At 41.7% G+C, this 24,722-nt stretch overlaps 1 protein-coding gene and 1 long non-coding RNA gene across 5 annotated transcripts in view; both read left to right on the forward strand.

Moving 5' to 3' along the window:
• Ahr (aryl hydrocarbon receptor) overlaps positions 1–23,454 on the forward strand; it is a 42,892-nt gene extending 19,438 nt beyond the window's left edge. The window contains exons 3-13 of one of the 4 annotated variants that reach the window (XM_076550770.1): positions 3,756–3,859; positions 5,863–5,952; positions 8,487–8,610; positions 10,108–10,241; positions 11,665–11,867; positions 12,548–12,657; positions 13,702–13,843; positions 15,025–15,780; positions 15,811–15,856; positions 15,974–16,495; positions 20,581–23,454. In XM_076550770.1, the coding sequence (XP_076406885.1) occupies positions 3,756–3,859; positions 5,863–5,952; positions 8,487–8,610; positions 10,108–10,241; positions 11,665–11,867; positions 12,548–12,657; positions 13,702–13,843; positions 15,025–15,780; positions 15,811–15,856; positions 15,974–16,495; positions 20,581–20,718 (2,369 nt within the window). In that variant the 3' untranslated portion in view covers positions 20,719–23,454. Of the gene's footprint in view, positions 1–3,755; positions 3,860–5,862; positions 5,953–8,486; positions 8,611–10,107; positions 10,242–11,664; positions 11,868–12,547; positions 12,658–13,701; positions 13,844–15,024; positions 16,496–20,580 lie in introns of all 4 variants that reach the window. The other 3 variants (XM_076550769.1, XM_076550768.1, XM_076550767.1) reach the window with 3 other exon arrangements.
• The window catches only part of LOC143268437 (uncharacterized), a 626,027-nt gene that overhangs the window by 399,076 nt on the left and 202,229 nt on the right, over positions 1–24,722 (forward strand). The gene's annotated exons all lie outside the window — the stretch shown is intronic.

Raw genomic sequence — 24,722 nt, forward strand, 5'->3', positions numbered from 1 at the left:
TTTCACTCTTGTATGTAAATGACAGTGTGACACAGTAAGGTTAATGGCCCTATCAAAAGCCACAGACTAACAGACACTTCTGCCTTTGGCGCATTAATGCAGGAGGGACTACATAGAAGAGCTGCATCTAACTGAATGTGTAACATGAAGTGTGATAACTAGATCTGGAAATGGGTTTTCACTTGAGATTCAGAGTGGGACTAACTTGTAAAGCCATTTGCATTTTGAAAATGATCTGCTAAAACCCAGCACCTTTCCCAAACTGCTATCACAAACCCAAATGCAGTCCCCACCTTGCCTCAGAGGACCACACTGTAGGGGCTGCAGAAATGGCCCCATAGCTAACAGCACTTACTGTCCTTCCGGCGACCCAGGTTGGATGCCCAGTGCCCACATGAAGGTCACAAATGTTTATAATTCCAGTCCCAGGGGATCTGAAGCCTCTAAGAGCACCAGGCATAATTGTGGCCCATAGACACACCTGCTGCAAATACACCCATACACACAATAATTAATATATATATAAAGAACACCCTTCATATACAGAAGAAAACTTTACAATGTGTTAAAGTAAAATGTATCTTCTATCTCAAACTGTATAGGGAACTGCCTTTAGGTATACTTGATGTATTACTTGGAAATTTATTGATTCATACAAACAAAGGTGGGGGTATTTTTCTTAATAAAAACCGTGTTTCTTAAACAAGTCTATTATGTATATGCTTATGTGTTTTGCTGATTTTAAGCCATTTCTCTCTTATGCTTACATCAATATTGGGATGGAATTTAACTTTCCTAGTCAAAGTAGTAAAGGAAATAACAAATATTGTAAAATACATTAAATTAATAGCAATTATTAGAATAAGTAAAACACATATAGTTTTCTCTTACAAACTGTGTCATACTACATTTCAATTTAAAAGTAAACTTATAAGAACAGAGTTTAAGATGTAGTTTACCACAATCCAGTATTTTGTCTTATGTATTTTCCTTCTTTAACAATTCAAAATAATATATAAAAGAGGAAAGTACTATGTTAGAAAATGTGAATTAGGTAAATGTTTGTTGGATTAGGATTGGAGTCATGGGTGCTGGCTCTGGCTCCTTGATAGTGTGTATGTGTACAACTCAATTCCATCACTGAGCAAAATCAGTTCTGTGTGCTGTGTAACTGCTCCAGATACCTCCAAATGGAGACATGCTTGAAATACCCTGGCATTTGCCTGTCTTTATTTGGTGCTATTTTTATATGCCTGTCACTTCAGAAGGATATATATATATATATATATATATATATATATATATATATATATATATATATCCTATTGCTGGGGAGGTCTAACAGATGTCTGTTAAACTTCAGCAGGTGCTGCTCAATCAGTGACATTTTGGGATACTGTTTTATTTCTACAAGCTGTCACATATTCCAGAGCTGTTAACTTTCAAGGATCAGATACATTGGATTATATACATGATTTGTGTACCACTTAACATTTGAAAGATTTCAGGTACCATATAGTCATCATAGTGATTCTAGTTGATGTTCATCAGTGTTCTCCTTTTAAAGATGTGGAAATGGTTAGCCTCAGTGCAGTTTACTGTAAGTTTTTTGTAGTGGTCCCAGCATGTGTAAACACAGGGAAGGATTTATTATCTCTGCCCTTGACTGTCCGTGAATAGGCTGCATGTTATTTTACGCTCACCAGAATTCATCTCAAGTGATAGCATTGCTCTCAGTTACAGGCAAGAAAACTAGAGGTGAAAAGAGGTTGGCTCAGTGTGAGAACTGTGGGACGAGTAGGTCATCGCCTGCACACTGGGGGCAGGCTGCCCGGATTTTCACCCAGCTTCACCTCTTAAAGTTTGGCAACTCAGAGAAAGTTTCTTCATTTCCTTATGTCTTAGTTTCATATCATATTAAACAAACAATACCACTCTCATAAAGTTGTTATGGAAATTAAATGGGACATAATAGTTTGGAAGTGCTGGGCATAGATTATAGCCCCAAGATCATACATTATTATTCAGTAAATAGAGTAATTTGATTGGTAGGAAGCAATTGCTGTCTTCCGTTGATTTCTTAAATTAAGCAACATGAACAGGAGAAGAAAGAGTATTATTAATACAGAGTATTAATATAGCATTTTAAAAAGGGAGAGGTAATAGTTATGAGCCTGAAACTTCAAGGGCTACATCATAAAAGGTTAAAATGACTTAGTCTGGACTGAGAATTGTAGGCATAAAGGACGCTTTCTGAAATGTCACAGAGGTGTCTTGTGGGGACCTTGGGAAGTGAGTGCGCACACTGTTTATGGACTTGTGTTTGTGCAGTTTTACTTTAGGCCTTCACTAGGGGCTAAACAACAGAAACATCAGTCTGGTCTGTTTCATCAAATATTGTGCTTCCAATCTTTAAAACTCCAAGAGTTACTACGCCTTGCGAAGAGCTTGCTCTTATTTTTTATCATCTCAGCACTTTCTATAATGCTTTGTGAACCTATTCTGATTCTTGAGTCTGACATTCTCCTCTAGGTCTTTATTTCTGTAGCTTGTACATCATCCTTAAAGACTGGCCAAGTCTAATTTCCTTGGTTACTAACCTCAGTAACAAGCCCATTAACAAGTGGTACATGACTGAGACAAATACCTCAAGTTCCTCAGTCACCGTTCTGGTGATTCAGAATGTATGTAAATGCTCAGCTGTTCTATTTTCCTATCGGTGACTCTTAGTTGGTACTGACATGAATTCTGTTGATTAAAAAATTAATGTGAAGAGATTCCAGGTGATAATCGAGATCTTTTTGTCTAATACTGTATCTGTCCTGGTTTAGACTGCTGTTGCTTATTTTGTAAGAATGGAGGGGGTTTGGGTTTGGGTTTGTTCCCATCTTTTGACAGTGGGTCTTACTTGGTAAAGTCCTACACTGTTCTTTCTGGGGAAGCACTCGGTGTAGTAGCAGAGTCTTTATTTAACCTTGGCGTTGTTAGCAGGCCGTGCTTTGCAGCAAAGTTTCCCAAGAAGTAGCTAACAGCAGCAGCAGCTGCACAGACCAGAAATGGCCATTCCCTGTCTGCGTTTCAGTGAGAAGCCCTGAAATCTTTCCTTTTAGTCTTGATGATTTACCAGAAAGTGTAAATGTGAGAATGGTTTGTGTGATGCCCTGCTCACTAAGAAAGCTTTCCCTGAGCCAGGGGAACATAAAAAATATAATCAAATAATTCTTGAGGACTGTGAGTCAGTATTTAAATATCACAGGTTAGAAAGGGATCAGGGAAGATAAGAATTTGAGGCATTTAGGAGATTATTCTTTCTAATAATGCAATCCTTCAGCTCTTGTAAACACTAATTAGAGAGGCTGTTTATTGAGCTGTTGGTCCGCCGTGTCAGGAACTGCATGTACCTTCTCATCGCTCTTCACCCTATCTTTGCAGGATGGACTGCTTTAACCCGCCCTTTCACATTCTAGTTAAAGCAGGCTCCGGAGCTGAGGTGTTCGGTAAACGGCAGAGCTGAGATGTGCAGCTGACTCGGTCAGATACATGAGACACGTATTTTCACATGAGACTTGTTAGGCCTGATGAAATGCTGAGGGGAAGGGGGCCATAATGATTCTGTACAGCTGTGTTGCCTCTCACCACCCATGCTGCACACAGTGTTTCGGATCGTCTCTTTGATGGTTTTTATTCTAGTCTTTTAGTGCTGCTTGTTAAATATTTACCTTTTGTACCATCACTTCTTCCTCTTTCCCCCGTAGTTGCATTAAAATCCTCCCCTGCTGACAGGAATGGAGGCCAAGATCAGTGTCGAGCACAATTCAGACATGGGCTGGACTTGCCGGAAGGAGAGTTCTTATTACAGGTAATTCTAGTGATGCAGTCCCTTCCAGTGGTGATCACAAGGGCAGGTTCATTGGTCCTGATGCCTCTAAGTCGTTGAAGACTCACTGTCCACTTTCATGTGAATTGCACAGTGGTGTTCTCCAGTACCTGGCAGATGGGATTATGAGAAGTGGATTGATCAGGTCTGATCACCCTGGGACTATGGGGACTGGATTAATCAGGTCTAGTCATCCTCCCTGTTGCTTGATGGATCTGTGTGCCCTTTCAAGAATGTTGCTCATGTAGAGAATTAAAGCATGTGTTCAATATAAAAACATCGCTCCAAATCTGAATTTTAATTTTAGTATGTAATATTGTAACATATTTCACTTTAGCAGTGATGTGAACATGTTACAGATTTCTTCAACGACTATAGGCCCTCCTTTAGTGCTTTAGAATTTGGGAGTTTCTAGTAGGTTTGCTGTGGATACATTCTTAAAAACTTGAATTGTATCTTCTTAGAGGGTACTGCCCTTGGTTCTTACAGAGTGAGCAGATACTCAGTGCTTCTGTGGGAATAAAATGGAAGGCGTGAGTGTGCTGGAGCCAGTCCCCGATTGCGCTCAGCCCAGCCGGGGAACTGAGCCAGCCTGGTGGAGGTTCCGCTCACTTTGTTGCTGGAATAGGGCTGTGGCAGTTCTTTTCTGTTGCTGTCATGAGACACCATCACTAAAGTGACCTACAGAGGGAACAGCTTACTTGGGCTCCCAGAACCAGCGGGCTAGAGTCCGTCATGGTGGGAAAGAACAGCAGGAAGCAGCGGGCAGGACAGTGGGAACAGCAATGTGAACGCGACACAGAGAGAAGAGAACTAAGATAGGGTAGGACTATGATCTCAGAGCTCGTCCCCACTGACTGGCTGCCCCCAGCAAGGCCCCACCCCAACAGCTCCACCAGGCTGCCCAGGACTAAGGGGGGGCATCTCCCATCCTTGACACACTCCACTCCCTATCGGCACATGGAGCTCCAGGATGTCCAGGAAGTCCTCCCTTTTGAAACAATGATGTGTATTTTATGCCATTATATGTTGGAAATATGTAATTTGCTTTTTAATTTTATAGGGGTTACAACTAAGAGATTGCCTTGAGTCTCGGGAGAGACTTTGGACTGAATTCAAGTATAACATAGTGAGAGCTTTTTGAATTAGTTGAAGCGAGCCATATACTTTGGTTATTCAAGAGGAAGATAAACCTCTAATTCACACTGACCTTGAAAAAAACCTAAGCAAAATAAAAAAACAAAAAACAAAAAACAATGAGAACTTGCAAACTAAAAGGGAAAAACATGGAATAATCCTAACACTAGTACAGGTGCAAGGGAGAAGAGGGGTAGAGTGTAGCTAGAACTAACAGAAATAAGGAGCGTGTATAAGATAATGCATTTAAACATGAAAGCATTCACAATTAGATTAAATGTTAATAAATGTATGTGTTTTATAGCTGAGAGTTATATTGATTCTTTTCAATGCTACATTTTATATGCATTGTGCTTTCCAATAAGGGTTTTAATTTCTTTAAAATTCTTTGAAAGCATCTAAATTTCAGTCAGTGCCTGAGGCGTTTTGGCTGGAAGTCATTCTTCTACTTAGATTTCTCCACATAAGGCCCAATAAGCATTTTTTCCTGCTGTCCTCCCTAAAGAAGAAAGGCATGTGATTATAGTGAATGTTTCCTGTGCAGTTTATTTTATCAAAAATTAGACGCAGTGTATTTAAAAGAGGAAATCTGGAGTGTAAGGAAAATGGAAGACCTGATATCTTATTCATGTACCTGGTTGGACTTTAAATTTAGCTGTGATTTTCCCTCAGCCCAGTGGGAGGAATGGGTAGGTTTGCCCCAGTCCATATGCTGTGTGCCTGTGTTTGGGGAGTGTAAGAATCCTAGTCATTTTGAGGAGAAGGTGTTCATAGATAAAGAGAAAGAGCTTCTACCTGACATTGGGTATTTCTGAGTGACTGACCAGTCTACACTTCCTGTCCTGCAGGCACTGAATGGCTTTGTCCTGGTTGTCACCGCAGATGCCTTGGTCTTCTACGCTTCCTCGACTATCCAAGACTACCTGGGCTTTCAGCAAGTAAATACATTTCTCTTATATCATTTAAAATGATTGTTTTTAGAAAGCGAACTTTCTACTGTTTTATCTATTTTCCAATGTAAGATCAAAGTTGGTCATTTCTACACAGAAAGTCTTGACTAAAGTGCGTGCTATAAGAGTTGAAAATATATTTTAGGCTGTTGCATTTTTTTCAGTGTTGATAATGTATAGCACTGATGGTTTGTTTCATGGTGATTGTGTTTCTTTTGCATCCATCAATAATCATATATATGTGAAACTCTCAGGACCCTGCCGATGTATCTCTGTGCTGTAGAGAACCTGCTACGCTAGGTTCAACCATTAGCCTGGCAGGAGGGGCCGGGGGAAACTTTAAGGCAGGTCGGTTTCGAAGCAGACAGAACATTTGCCATTAGATGGTGTGGGCTACAGAGTAAAACTGTTACAAAATTATTGAGATGCTATGAGGAGGCACATGTAAAATGCTGTGGTGTATAATTTTAGTTCTGACGCATCTGGATTATGAGTATTGTCTTGAAAGAAAGGTATTGAGAGTGAGCGAAAGCATGTAGAGTGCACAGATGGTTGGTGAGGGAGCAAAAGGGAAGAAAGAAGTGTGTTAGCAGTAGACAAGAAGTCCTTGAAGGAGGTGAGTGCTTCCTATGCGTAGGCAGTCTTGAATGGATGGTGTGTATGGTGGCCAGCAAGAGAAAAGTAACAAGACAGCGTGTTAATAGAATTATGAAACGATGATGTATTTGAGGGACAGGAACATCTGATACGATCGGAGAACAGACCAGAAGTACACTTGAATGCTTGCTGTTCTTATGTATCTGGTTCTCACATTGTAATGTCATAAGCATCACCTGAAACATTCGATAAGATCTTTGGGCTCCGTTCCCAGATACTCCGTTTCAGTAGGTCATAGTGTGGCCCATGAGTGTGCATTTCTGCGAACCTCACAAGGCTGCTGGCCTACACACCCCAGACTGTTTAACACATGTGTAGACTCTAGTCCACTGACAGTTTTCATTAGAGAGAAAGTGGGTGCTTAGCTTTGTGTCAGATCACCCTGGCAACTATGTAATGGCTGCATAGAGATGACTGAATTGTAAACTTAGTTCCCAGGGAGACTTAAGGGAAGATGATTAAAGTCATGGAATGTGGCCACTGTCACGAGCCTAAGTCTTAGTTTCCTTTGTTTTAAACAATGTCCTGTCTGTAGAAAGCCTGTTTGAAACATAGTGAATCACTTAAGGTTTTAATGATGATACTGTGAGTTATATTAGTTTAAAAAAATCTCAAATAAAAGAAATTCAGGTGTGGTGACACCTTTAAATCCCAGTACTAGGAGGCAGAGGCATTCAGATCTCTGTCAATTTGAGGTCACCTGCTCCACATAGTGACTGCCAGGACAGCCTGGGCTGTATAATGAGACTCTGTCTCAACCACACACACACAAAAAATATAAATGAAAATAAACTAAGAAATGAGCTATGTTCCAACTTATTTTTTTCATATATATGCATACCTTGTATATTCTTTCTGATGTGGGATTAAGAGTCCAGTCTTAAAAACTACAAGTTGTGACATATTAGTGGGAAATAATTTAGGTAATACAGTGGATAAGAATTGAATTTCCTGTTTCAGAGCTTAGTATGCAATAAAGTAAAATGATAATGTTGGGTATTATTACAAATAAAGATGCTACCTGGAACTTTTCTGCATGTATATGTTTGTGTAGGATGGATGGAAAATGCATTAGATGCTGTGAGTTTCAGTGGGAAAGATAAAAGAAAGACTCTACCAAAGACCAAGCATTCAGCACTGAAGTCAAGGCTGAGAGACATCGGGGGTGAGGGGTGAGAAGGGCGGATGCCATAGAGGCTGTGTCCTTTGGTGCGGAGTCTATGGAGTCTGCTTGGAAAGAAAGTTACTGTAAAGAAAACACACAGGAAACTGCCAGGAGATACAAATGAAGTACTGTTAAGATTAGAGAAGACAGAGTGAAATGCTAACAGGGATTCATGGTGACACAGGATCTGGAGCAGTGGTTCTCAACCTTCCTAATGCTGCGGCCCTTTAATACAGTTCCTCATGTTGTGGTGACCCCAACCATAAAATTATCTCGTTGCTGCTTCATAACTGTAATTTTGCTGCTGTTATGAATTGTAATGTAGATATCTGATATGTGACCTCAAAGGTGTCACAACCCACAGGTTGAGAACCACTGGGCTATAATGTCATTAGCTGGCATGAAATGGACAAGGAATGTGAGCAGATCTTAAATTGGTACATTTGAAGAACAGATAATGCCTTGTGAACCAGAGTACTCATGTCAGCAAGTGATGGCAGATAATTTGTTGAATCAGTTACAGGGCTGCTCTGTAAGTTTTCCTGTTGTGAATGAATGACTTGGGGGCTCTGTAAACCGTCATTTGTATTCAGTTCATCATCACTAACAGGTGCCTTCTGATCTAGACATTTTGAAACTGATCACTAAAGCTCATCATGGTTTAATCACTACTTTATTTTCTCATGCTCCTTTTCTTTAGTCTGATGTTATACATCAGAGCGTCTATGAGCTTATCCATACAGAAGACCGAGCTGAATTCCAGCGCCAGCTTCACTGGCCTCTAAACCCCGCACAGTGCCCAGACTCTACACAAGGAGTGGATGGTAAGAACGTTTACCAAAAGGCCGTGTTGATGCTTTCTGAATGTCTGTGAAGGGAGGGTGAGAAGGTGTAGGGCCTGAAGCTCCATGCTGAAGAAGGGGAACAGGTCAGGCGGTGTGAGCCTGTAGCCATAGATCAGAGCCAGACTGCAAGAGCATCTGGAGCTAAGGAAAATTTAGCAGATGAGAGCCATGAGGAATGTCATACACCAGATGGTTGACACTGCCAGCAGTGTGTGTGTCTGTGCCCACTTGTGGGTACGTGTGTCAGCAGTGTGTGTGTCTGTGCCCACTTGTGGGTACGTGTGTCAGCAGTGTGTGTGTCTGTGCCCACTTGTGGGTACATGTGCCAGCAGTGTGTGTGTCTGTGCCCACTTGTGGGTACATGTGCCAGCAGTGTGTGTGTCTGTGCCCACTTGTGGGTACATGTGTCAGCAGTGTGTGTGTCTGTGCCCACTTGTGGGTACATATGTCAGCAGTGTGTGTGTCTGTGCCCACTTGTGGGTACGTGTGTCAGCAGTGTGTGTGTCTGTGCCCACTTGTGGGTACGTGTGCCAGCAGTGTGTGTGTCTGTGCCCACTTGTGAGTACATATGTCAGCAGTGTGTGTGTCTGTGCCCACTTGTGGGTACGTGTGTCAGTAGTGTGTGTGTCTGTGCCCACTTGTGGGTACATGTGCCAGCAGTGTGTGTGTGTGTGCCCACTTGTGGGTACGTACGTGTGCCAGCAGTGTGTGTGTCTGTGCCCACTTGTGGGTACGTGTGTCAGCAGTGTGTGTGTCTGTGCCCACTTGTGGGTACGTGTGTGGAAGCCAAAGGTCACCAACACTGGGTGTCATTCTTTGTACGCCCTCCGTCTTATTTTTAAACAAGATCCTGCATTGGCCTGGAGGTCACCAAGAAGTCTAGGCTGATGGAAGCCACAGGGACCCTGCTGTCCGCACCTCCCCATCACTGAGATTACAAGCATGTGCCCCTGTGCTTGGCCTTTCTTGACATGGGTTCTAGGGATCAAACTCAGTGCCATGCTTGCATTGTAAGCCCTTTACCAATTGAGCTATGACCGAGCCCAAAGCAGTGCTGTGTTTTATAAAACTAACTGTGGTACCACGTGAAAGATGGAGGAATATACAGGGGTGTGGCTGAAGGGTGAAAATCATCCTTACCAAAATGTACCCATAAAAACATACACAGGCTGTGCAAGAATAGAAGGGTTTTCCTGATGCCAGCGTTGTTTTAAGATAGCTGTGCAGCTGGCAGGCAAAGAAAACCACTGGTAGAAATGCAGACATAGTTGACAGGAGTGGCTCAGAAATACGAATAAGAAATATGTCAAATTCTCCAGGATGGATGTGTTAATAAGTTTGGGCTTTTGAATTAGTTTTGAAATGGTACTTTGAATTCCAAATACAGACTCGAGTTTAAAATGTGTCACAGTTTTAACTATACAAAATCGTAGTTTTACAGCACATGTAAGGTAGACTGCTGTTTCGTTTCTACAGAAGCTCATGGCCTCCCACAACCGCCGGCAGTCTATTTCAAGGCAGACCAGCTTCCTCCAGAGAACGTTTCTTTCATGGAGAGGTGCTTCGTGTGCCGCCTGAGGTGTCTCCTGGATAATTCATCTGGTTTTCTGGTGAGGTGCAAAATCTTAAAATACTGGCTTTTGAAATGACTTAGTATGATGAAAGAAAACAACCATGAAAATTTAACATTTCAGGGCCAGTAAAAAGCTCAGTTGGTAAAATGTTTGCTTTGCAAGAACGAGGATCTGATTTGGACCCCAAGAATCCATGTAAAAGCCTGGTGTGGTGATCTGTACCTGTAATTCAGTAGATGAAAGGAAAAAGCTGGAGCATCCTGGAAGATTATACCCAAACACCACAAACACATATGTACTCATCCACATGCATACACACACACACACACACACACACACCACAAACCCACACCACATATGCATACACACACAAATTAGTATTTTGGGTTGTGGGGTTCTTCTGTAGCTCATAGGTTGGGGGGGGTTCTTCTGTAGCTCATAAAACCCTATCATTTAAGATGAAGCTGTAGAAATTGAGTGGCATAGCATGGAACTTGTACTTTGAGTGTTTTGAAACAATTTTTAAGTCTAAGAATTAGCTAGCCACTCTTCAATAGGATGCCTAGCATTTGGGGCTTGTATGTAATCCACACAGGAAATGCATAGATGTATCTGTGTCTGGGATAAGTGCAAATAAAATGCTCATATTTGTGGTTCGGAGTTACCATCTGATGGGAATGCTGCTACAAGAGGTAGCCCTGGGGAGCACCTGGCAGGGTCCAGACAGTAGCATGATCTCCAGCCACAGGCCAATAGGGGTTACATCTTAAGTTAAGCATCACAAATCAGTGCATTTTGCTAGTGTATTGTGCTTTAGAATTGTTTTTGCTGACCTGGAGTTAGAGCTGTGTACTGAGGTGGCTAAGATCGGTTAGCGGGGTTAGATGAGATTTCTGTGTGCAAAGGGTTTCTTCTACCATGTGCTGCTGTATCAGCAGTGTGTTCGAGAGTCCCACGGGCTCCTAGGCCAGCTAAATTTATCACACCCGTGTTGAAATTCTCTTTGGCCTCTGTCTTCTGAAATCATTCTTTATCTTTGATTTCTGCATTTATACAGTTTTATAAGGTTCATTCTACTGTTTTAATAGAATTGTATTTTTTTCCTCAGGAAAGATTATGGCAAGCTATGGCATGTAGATCATGAAAGTTTGAAAATTAATATGCACAATGTGACTTGATCACCCCTCTTTCCTTTAAGATACGTATTGAGTTCCTGGTGTGCAGAGAGCCGAGGAGGGTGAAACCGGTCAGGTGGTCTCAGGCACAAAGAGGACAGGGCTCTCCTGTCATGATGCTGGGGCAAGGGTTCTTCCCTCGGCGGTGTAGAGAGCAGAGTGGAAAGGGTAGCAGTTCTAAGCCCTGGGAGCCGCCCTCCAGTACCAAGCACCCCAGAGGAGCCATAATGGAAACTTTGAAAATGACACTGCTCCACACTGTTAATTTTCACGACTTTTTAAAGGCAATGAATTTCCAAGGGAGGCTAAAGTATCTCCATGGACAGAACAAGAAAGGGAAGGATGGCGCCCTACTTCCCCCACAGCTGGCTTTGTTTGCCATAGCTACCCCGCTTCAGCCACCGTCCATCCTGGAGATTCGAACCAAAAACTTCATCTTCAGGACCAAACACAAACTGGACTTCACACCTATTGGTTGTGATGCCAAGTAAGGGAAACTTTTTCACTCTTATTTCATGAAATGTGTACTTTATTTTAGCAGTTCCATTACTGTGTGGAACGTTTGACTTAGGTTCTAATTGATATTTGCGACTATGTTAGCAATTATTCATTTTCTTTCAGGATAGCCTACTAAAATAAGGTAATTTCATAAATCTGACAATAATCGTATTATTTTGTATTTATCATGGTATAAGACTTATTCTTAGGACATTGGTTTATCTTACATTTTGTAAAAAATATTATTTAATTTTTAGATTTAGAAATGAAATCACTATCTAAAGTTAATTAGTTAACTAACAAGAATTTATATCAAAGCATTTTAATTGTCTCTTTCCTAAGGGAGGATGCAGGGCAGTGACTTAGCAGACGCTCTCTGAACTCAGTCTGAGCACTCCATGGTTTTAGTTTTAGAATTTGCTTTACTTTTACAGTTAACTCTGCTGGATTCATTTTTGACCATCCTAATTTTAAGGGCCTTATTCAAAAGTATAAAATAGGCTAACACTGCAAATTCATAGCTAGAAGTAAGAAAATAAATTAAAGTTAAAAGGGATGTTTTCTATGTACTAATGTGAAAACTTTGAATGTCAGCTACACTGTTTGTAGGAATAATGTATAGCCGGTGACTGTCGTGATTCTGTTACAATGTGATGCTTTTTTAAACAGAGGACAGCTTGTTCTGGGCTACACAGAAGTAGAGCTGTGCACAAAAGGCTCAGGATACCAGTTTATTCATGCTGCTGACATGCTTTACTGCGCAGAATCCCACATCCGAAGTGAGTTGGAGCTCTTATGACCTGCCTGGCAAATGGCACATGGACTAGAACATGTTAAGCTTTATAAAACATTTACTCATTCTTGTGTGTGTGTGTGTGTGTGTGTGTGTGTGTGTGTGTGTGTGTGTGAGAGAGAGAGAGAGAGAGAGAGAGAGAGAGAGAGAGAGAGAGAGAGAGAGAGAGAGAGAGAGAGAGAGGTGGTCAGGGACAACTTGTAGGAGTCAGTTGTCTTCCATTTTGCGGATTCCTAGGATCAACCTCAAATAGTCAGGCTTGGTGGCAAGCACCTTTACCCACTGAGGCATCTCCCCAGCCCTGTGATTCGTTAACCAGCTTTCCTTTTTATTTCCTAAATCCTCTCAGCTGCCCTGCAGTAACATAGTGGTCTAATGATTATGAAAATAACTATTTTGCCCATGAGGTTTTGTTCAGAGGATCTTTAATGGCATCTTTAACTCATACATGTATGTTAATATAAAGTCAGGACATAACTAAAAACATTGCTCATTTAACATGAAAAGTCTTCATGTTTACTTTTCTCCCAAGCTAAGCTCTTCTCATATGTTACCAAAACTCTCTGGCCTACTCTTGATATTAATCTTTATATTTTACATGCTAACCTTCATCTAAAATGGGAAAGCACCAACTCTGAAGAAATGTTTCCTTGCCTTTCACTGTGTTTACTGTGTTCAAATGTTTTTGAGATGTTATCATAATTGCTGGTTAATGAAATATGTCAGAATGGCTTTTTAAAATTTTTGTTTTATGTTTTGTATATGTGTGTTTGTCTCTGTGGGAGTATGTGCACATGGATGTAGATGAACTTAGATGCCGTAAGAGGGCTTCCATTCCCCTGGGACTGGGTTATAGGAGGTTGTGAGTCACTAGTGTGGCTGCTGGGCACCAAACTAAGTCCTCTGCAGGAGCAGCCAGTGCCCTTAACCAATGCATCATCTCTTCAGCCCTGCGGAGGGGCTCTGTTGTAGGAATTTTCTCTACTATATTGATACGGGGTTTAACCTTGTTTTAAATGTTTGTTTTTAGTGATTAAGACTGGAGAAAGTGGCATGACAGTTTTCAGGCTTCTTGCAAAGCACAGTCGATGGAGATGGGTCCAGTCCAATGCACGCTTGATTTATAGAAATGGAAGGCCAGATTACATCATCGCAACTCAGAGACCACTAACGTAAGCTTACTGAAAGGACTTGTCTTGGTTTTGTGTTTTCATAACTCTCCTTACATGGAAATTTAAAAGCAATCTTACGGCAATTGAACCTGTAACTAAAAGTTAAAAAGTTAAAAGAATGTATCTAGAGAGGACAGGGCAAAGGTAAGAAATGCTGAAAAGCAAAAGCAACAAGCTTCATTGAGCAGCTAAGCAGATAAGGCCAAAGAATCCCACTCATCCTCCAATTTAAGGGGAGATGACAAATCCAAGACATCTTTACAGTAAAAGAAAAACCCACAAACACTGTGGTGTGTACCCAGTGATCTGGAAGATTCTCACATATCCCAGAAAGGAGTCTTTTGTGAAATGTTTGCACTGCGAGGGCTCTCTCCATGAGAATTGCTTCTCTGGGTGCAGCTGGATGTAGGAATCCTGACCGATCTTCTCCTTTTGAATATCAAATTGACCAATAGCATTTTTTAAAGAGACAAACTCTTGAAGACCTGTCTTGGCCCACTGCTCTGCCTGTCAGAGTGGCCTTTCTTCTTGTTTCTTGAGTTGCTGGTCCCGTCCCTCTGTCTGTCTCTGTCATCATGTCACCCGAATGTCCTGTCTTTATTAGCAGTTTTGATTTTTGAATGCATGTCTTCATTTTGCTTTTGTATAGATGTTATTCTCATTCATGATTGTTGACTCTTCTTTACACTTTACACAATGAAACTGATGGGATTTTGATGACATGGTTCTTTGGGAGAAGAATTAACATCTGTCCAGAGCTAAGTCATCAACCCATGGCCATAGTGAATGTTTGTATTTTCCATAAGAGTACATGGATGTGTGCGTCACAGATCCATCGACTGGTATAGCAAGCAGACCTCTACCTTCGTTAGTCTCTTCCAGGCTCAAGCATCTCGTTTATTGATTTTACTATTGTCCATTTGTCTTCTATTTCATTTATGTCTCCTAGTTATTGCTTTGTTGATAATTTTTCAATATTTATATATTTTTCCTGTATAGTTTTAGCTATATTTGCATAACAGTAGTCATAAGAATTTGGTTCAAAATAAAATTCATGTTCTGTGTTATCAGGCTCTCCTCTAGTACATTTTAATTATTTTTTTCTTCTTTTAAAAATGTCTTGCTTAAAACATGTGTGATGCAGTGTTAATGTATGCGGACGTTCTTGCCCACCCTGTTAGGGAGGAAGAAGGAAGGGAGCACTTACAGAAGCGAAGGACGATGCTGCCATTCATGTGTGCTACCGGGGAGGCTGTACTGTATGAGATCTCCAGCCCCTTCCCTCCCATGATGGAGTCCTTACCAACCCAGACCAAGAGCAGCACGAGTGGGAAAGACTGGGCTCCCCAGTCAACCCCAAGTACGGATTCTCTCCACCCCAGTTCCCTGATGAATGCCATGATCCTACAGGATGAATCCGTCTATCTCTGTCCTGCCTCAGGTCCTGCACCGTTAGACAGCCGTTTTCTCACAGACTCTGTGAGTGAATGCAGTGGCTGGCAGGAGAGCCTTGCACCAGTAGGGAGTGAGGCTGTGTGGAAACACGAGCAGCTTGGACATGCTCAGGACATGAGCCTTGCACTCTCTGGAGGGCCCCCGGGCTTCTTCCCAGACAATAAAAATAACGACTTGTACAGCATCATGAGAAACCTAGGGGTTGATTTTGATGATATCAGACGCATGCAGAGTGAGGAGTTCTTCAGGACTGACCTGCCTAGTGAGGTTGACTTCAGAGACATCGACATAACAGACGAAATCCTGACATATGTGCAAGATTCTCTAAACAAGTCGACCTTGCTGAATTCAGCCAGCCAGCAACAGCCCGTGACTCAGCACCTAAGCTGTATGCTGCAGGAACGCCTGCATTTAGAACAGCAGCAGCAGCTACAGCAGCACCAAACTCAGGCAGTGGAACCCCAGCATCAGCTGGGTCCTCGGATGGAACCCCAGCATGAGCTGTGTCCTCAGATGGAACCCCAGCATCAGCTGGCTCAGATGGAACCCCAGCATCAGCTGTGTCCTCAGATGGAACCCCAGCATCACCTGCCTCAGATGGAACCCCAGCATCAGCTGTGTCCTCAGATGGAACCCCAGCATCAGCTGTGTCCTCAGATGGAACCCCAGCATCACCTGGGTCCTCAGATGGAACCCCAGCAAGAGCTGGGTCAGAAAATGCAGCATATGCAAGTCAATGACATGTTTGCAAGTTGGAAGCCCGCCCCTCCTGTGCCTTTCAGCTGTCCTCAGCAGGAACTGAAACGTTACAATGCCTTTTCAGACTTACAGGGGACGGTTCAGGAGTTCCCCTACAAGTCTGAGGTGGACAGCCTGCCTTACACACAGAACTTTGCTCCCTGTAATCAGTCTGTGCTACCACAACACTCTAAGTGTGCACAGTTGGACTTTCCTGGAAAGGGCTTTGAGGCGCCCCTGCACCCCACTACTTCTAATTTAGAAGATTTTGTCACTTGTTTACAAGTTCCTGAAAACCAAAGACATGGGATGAATGCACAGTCAGCCGTGGTCCCTCCTCAGGCATACTATGCTGGGGCCATGTCCATGTACCAGTGTCAGCCAGGGCCTCAGCCCACCCCTGTGGACCAGATGCAGTACAGCCCTGCAATTCCAGCCTCCCAGGCTTTTCCAAACAAGGTAAGGGCTTTTAGAGCTGAACAGATCAGTCAGGCCAAAGCATCTCCATGTCGTCTATTATGTTGAAACATTGTCAGAACCCTTTTAAACAGCAAGTGACTTCAGAACTGCGTTTGGTATATTTATGTTCACATGACTAACTTCATTATAATTTACTTAAAATAGCACAAATAAATTATTTAAATAATTTTCTTAAAAATAGGTTGATGTTAACATAATTTAATAGCTGTTCTCTGTGACCACTCAAGGGTCTATCATGCTTACCACTAATTAATTTCTGTTAGGGAATATTAATTTATTTGAAAATATACTGGTTTAGCTTCTAAAAATATCTTGACTAACATTAAGTTCATTGCCCTGTTTGCAGTTTGAGTGTGGCTTGAATCTCAATCCTGATTGTTTCTTCTAGATTATTAATATGTCTGCTTTATCTGATTGTGTGGGATTTTTTTTTTTTGGCGGAGAATGATGATGGTGGTTTTTCTTAATATTTTCCTGATAGCCCTCAAGTCCATTCAAATTTAATATTTATCATAAAGAAAATTGATTAATTGTGCATTAGATATACTTTGTCATAAAAGAATGGAATATTATCATTTGCCCCAAAGTGGTGCCTCTGGAGGCCATAGAACACAGAACAGAACTGCTTAGCATATCCATGTATGGAAACATGATTCCTCAGACACTGGAAATGGCAGCAGAACCGTGCTGGCTGCTGGGTACTGACAGACAGACAACAGGAACACACAGTAGGACGACAGCAGTCAGCAGTAATTCACTGGGTATAGACAGACACCAGGAACACACAGTAGGACAACAGCAGTCAGCAGTAAGTCACTGGGTACAGACAGACAGACAACAGGAACACACAGTAGGACGACAGCAGTCAGCAGTAATTCACTGGGTACAGACAGACAACAGGAACACACAGTAGGACAACAGCAGTCAGCAGTAATTCACTGGGTACAGACAGACAACAGGAACACACAGTAGGACGACAGCAGTCAGCAGTAATTCACTGGGTACTGACAGACAACAGGAACACACAGTAGGATGACAGCAGTCAGCAGTAATTCACTGGGTACTGACAGACAGACAACAGGAACACACAGTAGGACGACAGCAGTCAGCAGTAATTCACTGGGTACTGACAGACAACAGGAACACACAGTAGGACGACAGCAGTCAGCAGTAATTCACTGGGTACTGACTGACAGACAGCAGGAACACACAGTAGGACGACTGCAGTCAGCAGTAATTCCCTGTATGATTCACCATTACTAGAAAGAGGAATCCAAATGTTCCTAATGTAAATGATGAATGTGCATGAGTCATTATGTGACAATTACAAAAACTAACAACATTTTGGACCTGGAGAAATAGCTCATCAGTTAACACTTGCTTGTTCTACTAAAGGTCCTGTATTTGATTCCCAGCACCCACACGGGCAGCTCACAGCTGTCGATAATTCCAGTTCCCAGGGATCCAGTGACCTCTTCTGCCTCCTTGAACACTGCACACTTGTGTCACTCATGTATACATGTAGGCAAAACACCCATACGCATGAAATTTTATTTTTTAAAATAGTTTCTTTTTTTGAAATTAAAATACAATTACATCCTTTCCCCTTTCCCATTCCTTCCTCCAACCTTTACTGCTATTCCCCCTTCCTCTCCTTCAAATTGATGATCTCTTTAATTGTTGGCACGCGCAGTTGTGTGTGTGTTCCAAAATATACAAATACAACCTGTACAGTCTGTACATTACTTGTAGGTATATGAAACCACGACCAACAGTTCAAAAGGGTGCTTCTCATGCCTGGTGTTGGGGCTATGGAGTGAGTTCAAAGGCAACCTGGAAAACAGGGAGACAGAATAAAATTGGGGAAAGGCCCTGAGTATAGCTCCATGGTGGAGCACTGAACTAGCATGTATGTACTAGCTGGATCTAGAAGGTTGGCAAGGCCCCTCGCTGGATCTCCAGCACTGCAAAATAAATGAGTTAATTGAAGCTGCTCAGGAATGATTTTATGACTTATCTTATTTTTATTTTATTTCATCAACTATACACTATAAAGTGAAGGTTCTATAGACTATGAACTCTGTGGGGGCCCACAGAGACTCCCTAGTAAGGAGATATAGAAGTAGATGAAGAAAAAGGATAGAGATGCAGGATAGCTTTGGGATAACTTTGGGAGGACCCTGGGTCAATACCCAGCATCCTTGAGTTTATCTCTAATGAGCTTTCTATATACTAGCAAGGGGAGAGGCAAAAGACCTCCCCTTTCAAGATCAAAGCACAATGTACAAACAAGTGTAGACCCTTCAAAACACCTGGTAAACACGCCTTTGGCCAAATCATCCTATTGTGGAGCCTTGCTGGGTAAAGCAAGCTCAGACTTTCTGACCTTGAGTAAGACCTTACTAAGGAGCCTCTGTGGGCCCCTACAGAGCTCTTACATTTGTCCTTCCTCTTTTTCAGCAGTTCTGAAAATGAGACTAGTTTTGGTGTAAGAAAGCAAGTGTCTTAGTTATGGTTACTATTGCTGTGGTGACATGCCGTGACCAATAGCAACTTGAGGAGAAAAGGGTTTATTTCACTCACAGTCTCATATTACAGTTCATCATCAAAAAACAGGAGGGGCCGGAACTCAAGCAGGGCAGAAATCCTGGAGACAGGAGCTGGTGCAGATGTCGTAGAGGAATGCTCCTTACTTTCTTGCTTTCCATGGCTTGCTCAGCCTGCTTTCCTGTGAAACCCCACACAAAGGGCTGGGCCCTCCCACATCAACCACTGATTAAGAAAATGTTCTACAGGCTTTTGCCTACAGCCAGATCTTATGGAGGCAATTTCTCAGTTGAGGCTGTCTCCTCTCCAGTAATTTTAACCGAGTCGAGTTGACATAAAACTAGCCAGTACTGACCCTTTGTCAACTTGACACACAAAACATCCCTTTCTCATTTATCCCCAAGATGGCACATTAATACTGATATAAAAGATAAACATAAAAGATATATAATATAAGAGATAAATGTAAATAGGTAAAAGATAAATGACTTTAAAAGCTCCATGGTCTTTACAAATTTGAACACATTAAAAGTTTGGTTTCTTTAAAATATCCAATATCTTTTAAAATCCAAAATCTCTTTTAAAAGTTCAAATTCTTTAAGCTGTAGAGTCCTATAAATCAAAATACAATTAAATACCCTCTAACTTCAAGAAAAGAGCCAAGGCACAATCACAGTAAAATCAAAGCAAAACCAAACTCCAACTCTAAATAACTCCGTGTCCAATGTCTGGGACCCACTCCCAGTCTTCTGGGCTCCTCCAGAGGGCATGGGTTACTCTTCAGGCTTCACCTCTGCAGCATAACAGTTGATCTTCTAAGATCCAGCGGCTTCACTGTAGCTGCTGCTGTTCTTGGTGGTCACCCCATGGTACTGACATCTCCAAAATGCTGGGGTCTTCTGCAGCAACTGGACTGCGCTTTCACCAATAGCCTGTCCTGGACTCTCTTCATGGTGCCAAGCCTCAAGTTCCCTCCATGACCACATTTAATTGTGGGCTTTCAACTGCCACTCAAGCTCCACTTTCACCAATGACCTCTCCTGGCCTCTCACAATGCCAGGCCTCAGCTGCTCTCCATGACCCCTTCATGCCTTCAAAACCAGTACCACCTGGGTGACTCTTACACTACCAGGTTTGGCTGTCAGCACAAGCTGCCACCTTGGCTGCCTCTGGAACACAGCTTCTCTGTGCTCTCAGAAAACAGCTGATTCTTTAGCCCCAGCTGGCCTACCTTCCAATCTTTGGAGGCATTTTCTCAATTGAGGTTTCCTCCTTTCTGATGACTCTAACTTGTGTCAAGTTGACATAAAACCAGCCAACACAGCAAGCAAGCATTTTCCATTTGGTAACTTGCAGAAAAGTTAATTAAACATGTATTACAAATAAATTCATTAAATCATACCTATATTGTAATGTAATAGGAACAACAAGAATCATGCAGATTAAGGGGTCTAGAGCGTTCTCTTAAGGTGTTGTTTAGAGCTCTTAACAAGTCACTCTGCTGTTTTTGTTTTCAGTTTCAGAATCGGGGAGTGTTAAACGAAACCTATTCGTCTGAATTAAACAGCGTTGGTCACACTCAGACTGCTGCTCCTCTTCATCATCCAGCAGAAGCCAGGTCTTTTCCTGATACCACACCCAGTGGATTCCTGTAACTTCAAGCCCAGGATGAAATTCGTTCAGGAACTGTCAATGCTGGGCATCAGCACTCTTTTTCCAAACCAGATTTGAATCTTTGTGTTTAGAAAAGGAGTTTAAAAACATATTGTCAGTCACCTATAAAGTGGGAAGCTCCCTGGGAGCGTAGGGAGAGACCACAGTAATTTACACAGCTTCCGCACGTCGGGCGCCAGGGCTCACGGCAGAGAACTTTAGGACTCTGGAAAGTTGAACTTCACTGCCCAGTGACTTCAGCCAGGAAAACAGTGAAGTACTTTGAGCTTTGAACTTCAGGATTCTTGTTAGTATACCAAATACAGAGTTACAGGACTAATTGATTTCCTATATTTTTAACTTGTTTTTGTCTCAGATGTTAAAATAAATGGTTTGGTGCTTTTATCAAAAGAAAAATCTCAATGTTTTCCTTCTGCACTGTTAATATAAGTGCCTCACATTTTTTTCTATCTACCTGTAACACAATAGGGTGTCTATTTTGTATAAATATTCTTTATCTTTTTTTGAATTAATATTCTTTCTGCACACAATTATTACTGGAGTTTCCTAAATCCCATTGTTTTTATTAATTCGGGCATGTTTTGACTGCACTACTTGTCCTCTTTCTTCAGATAAAGGGCAAATGATGACTGAGAGATAACTGTTTATTATGTAATATACTTGCCCTGGACTTTGGATGTTCCCCTGTGCCTTACATTGAAAATTTTGAAAATAACGTGTTACCAAAATTATTTAATTATTACATAAATATTCAGACAGTAGCACTTACATTTTAACAGTGTTTTCTGAGAAGCGGCGTTCTGAGAATGCCACTGTTTGCTCTCACTGACACCTCTATATTGATGACGGAACACCACATGTAAAGTGCTCAAGGCAGCCATGTTCACCAGGCTGCAAGGAAGGGAAGTGGAGTTTGTTTAGCTCTATAGCTATTACGCAAAGCACTCATTTCATTGTGTATAAATTGTCTTTAAAAGCTGTGTTGGGTCTGCAATCCTTTTTGTTATGTTGACCTTATAAATTTCACTTCTTTTTTTTTTTTTTTTTTTTTTTTTGGTTTTTTCGAGACAGGGTTTCTCTGTGTAGCTTTGCGCCTTTCCTGGAACTCACTTGGTAGCCCAGGCTGGCCTTGAACTCACAGAGATCCGCCTGCCTCTGCCTCCCGAGTGCTGGGATTAAAGGCGTGCGCCACCAACGCCCGGCTAAATTTCACTTCTTATGCTAGTGGAAGCTATTAGTTTTTCTCATATTTGAGGAGTGTTAAGATTGAAGATGCCATGTTTGGTGCAAGGTATTTTAATGAATGAAATGAATGGTGCATTGCATAAATGTAACGAACAAAATAATCTGAAAAATAGTTTCAGTTTTCATTGAAGACTAGTCCTTACCTCAGATGCATATTTTTTTCAGTGTATCTTTTTAAGAAATCAAATAATGAGTTGAGGCTTTTGAGCTGGTATTAAGATAAAGATAAATATAATTGGTTCACCTCCATACATTGTCTGTATAGCCTTTGCTACCAATACGGCAAATTTGTCACTGCAAAATTGACTCTTCTAAAGTGGCTTAAAGGAGAGAAAACACTGGGGTCCGTCATTGTCTGTGCCATTTACTTAGATATGATATATGAAGGGCATGGACCTGGTTTTCATATATTGTTTAAAAATGTGATGAAATCCCAAACTGAGATGTAGTATTAAAATACAGCAGTGGTTCTCAATCTGTAGGTCTTGACCTCTTGGGGGTCAAACAGTCCTTTCATAGGAGGCACCAAAGATCATCAGAAAACACAGGTATTTATAATTCATAACAGTAGCAGAATTACAGTTACAAAGTAGCAATGAAAATAAATGCATGGTTGTGGGTCACCACTACCTGGGGAACTACATTAAAGGGTTGCAGCATTAGGAAGGTTGAGGAACACTGAAATACAGGCTCTTTTGTTTTTCTTTTAGAAAATGAAGGTATGTAAACATGGCTTCAGGTAAAAGGATTTTTCAATTCCATGCATTTTCAGTCAAAATTCTGAATCTTTAGGATTAAGCATTGAGAAACGACTGTCTAAGACATTTCACAATTTGCTTCCAGCATGAGGTATCACTAAGGGTTTAGATGAGTGGTCTGGGTTTATGTTCCATTTTCGTTAAAAGTTGTCATAGAAACCATTTTGTCAATCTCTGCTACATGTTAACAAGTGTTCAATTGAAAATTACTTTGGACATTGTAAGTATGGTAACATTTAATTACACACTTATAAAACTAAAAGTTTTAAAGGCAATATAGTGTGTTTTTATCTATATAAAATAACTAAAACATCTAAGCATAATAAAATCACATTAAATTGAATATGCATTTGTCTGTATTGATAAATGTCAAACAAAAGGAGTTATGAAAGCACTTCTGGACCGAGGGATCAACTTCTAGGTGGAATCCACATCTAAGGCTGTGTGTGAGACTAGAGTTCTTCCCATCCAGCTGTTCTTACACACCTGAGCACTTACCAGTATGCCATTGTTTTAACCTCTTCCAGTTGTTACTCTGCACAAGCTAGCTTGTTTCAGTGTGAGTAGATCTTAGGTTTACAGGGCTGCCTGCTCTCCTTCAGACTGTTAGTGCTTACATATGCCATGCAGAGATTTTTGTTTATAATATCCTTAAATGTCACAAAGAAAATGTAAACAGTGATATATGATAATAAAATAACCAAGTATGAATAATGTTTTCATGCAAATTCTTCTTTCTGTCTGTATAAAGAAAACAGTTCCTGTACCCTCACATGATTGCTAGGTGGAGGTAGTCTTTGCAGGAAGGCCAGCACCAAGTCTTCCATGTAAAAGTCATTTAAATTCTCTCTCAGTATTTGATCTGAGCAAATTCAAGCTTTAAAGTGATGTCCCTAACCACTAGTGTGTTTATGTTGGTGGCCATACATGACAGCAGAGTTGTGCAGTGGACCGCACCCCCAAGGTTTGGATAGTACACTCAGTGATGCGATGTGTCCGCATCAAAACAGTCTGCATCACATCTCTTACTGTATATCACTGCATAATGATACATGACTATAATCTTTCTGACCTCTGCGCTCAGTTCAATGGCTTCCAAGACTGCTGACCCAGGGTGTTGGACACTCCGAGGAATTGGGTGGTAGCTGTGATGATTCCTGTCTTACATTTTGCAGATGACCTTGCTTCCAGTTTTACTGATAAAATCAGTAACCTCACCCAGTGTTTCCCTATACCTTTATCTCTTCAGCACTACCGTCCTCAGCCTTTGCTTTCCTCTCATACATAGGAGGAGAGGTTCCTAGACCTAACCATTTCTTTTTATTCTTTGGAGTTAAAGATAAGTTTCGGTGCTTTCTTCTTTCACTTCCCTCTTCTGTAGACCTCCCTGTGGACAGGTTACCATCAACTCTGGGAAAGCATGGTCCTCCCTCCCCACGATTTGTTTGCCTTGCTCGGAAGTTGTTTTTGTCTCCTCACATCCACAGTTCTCGCCTTCTGTGTTCCTGGGTTGTCGTGGTTCCCATCGGTCCTTTGCATGTGCTTTCTAAGGGGATGATCACCTCACATCTTCAGTGACTTCCAGGGCCTTAGTCTTCCTCCTCACATCCCCTTTTTATCCTCTTGCTCTTCCTCAGCCCCCTCAGCTCTCCAGTCTCCACTCCCTGTCTCTCTCCCAGCCACTCTTCCATCGTGACAGGTCTTGGTTCTGGTTTGGGTTCTGTACATGTTCATCCATTCTACAGTCTTACCTGCATGAGGAGTACCCTCAAATTTCTGTCTTACTCGTGACCGGCCCTCATCATCTCTTGATTCTCTTGGATTGTAAGTGACTTCCAAATAACAGGACAGAAAAGCGGAAAAATAATGCGTGAAAAAATTCACACTCTTGCCGGGTGGTGGTGGCGCACGCCTTTAATCCCAGCACTCAGGAGGCAGAGGCAGGCGGATCTCTGTGAGTTTGAGGCCAGCCTGGTCTCCAA

This window comes from Peromyscus maniculatus, chromosome 14, assembly GCF_049852395.1.
Source record: "Peromyscus maniculatus bairdii isolate BWxNUB_F1_BW_parent chromosome 14, HU_Pman_BW_mat_3.1, whole genome shotgun sequence".
Taxonomy (NCBI): Eukaryota; Metazoa; Chordata; class Mammalia; order Rodentia; family Cricetidae; genus Peromyscus; species Peromyscus maniculatus.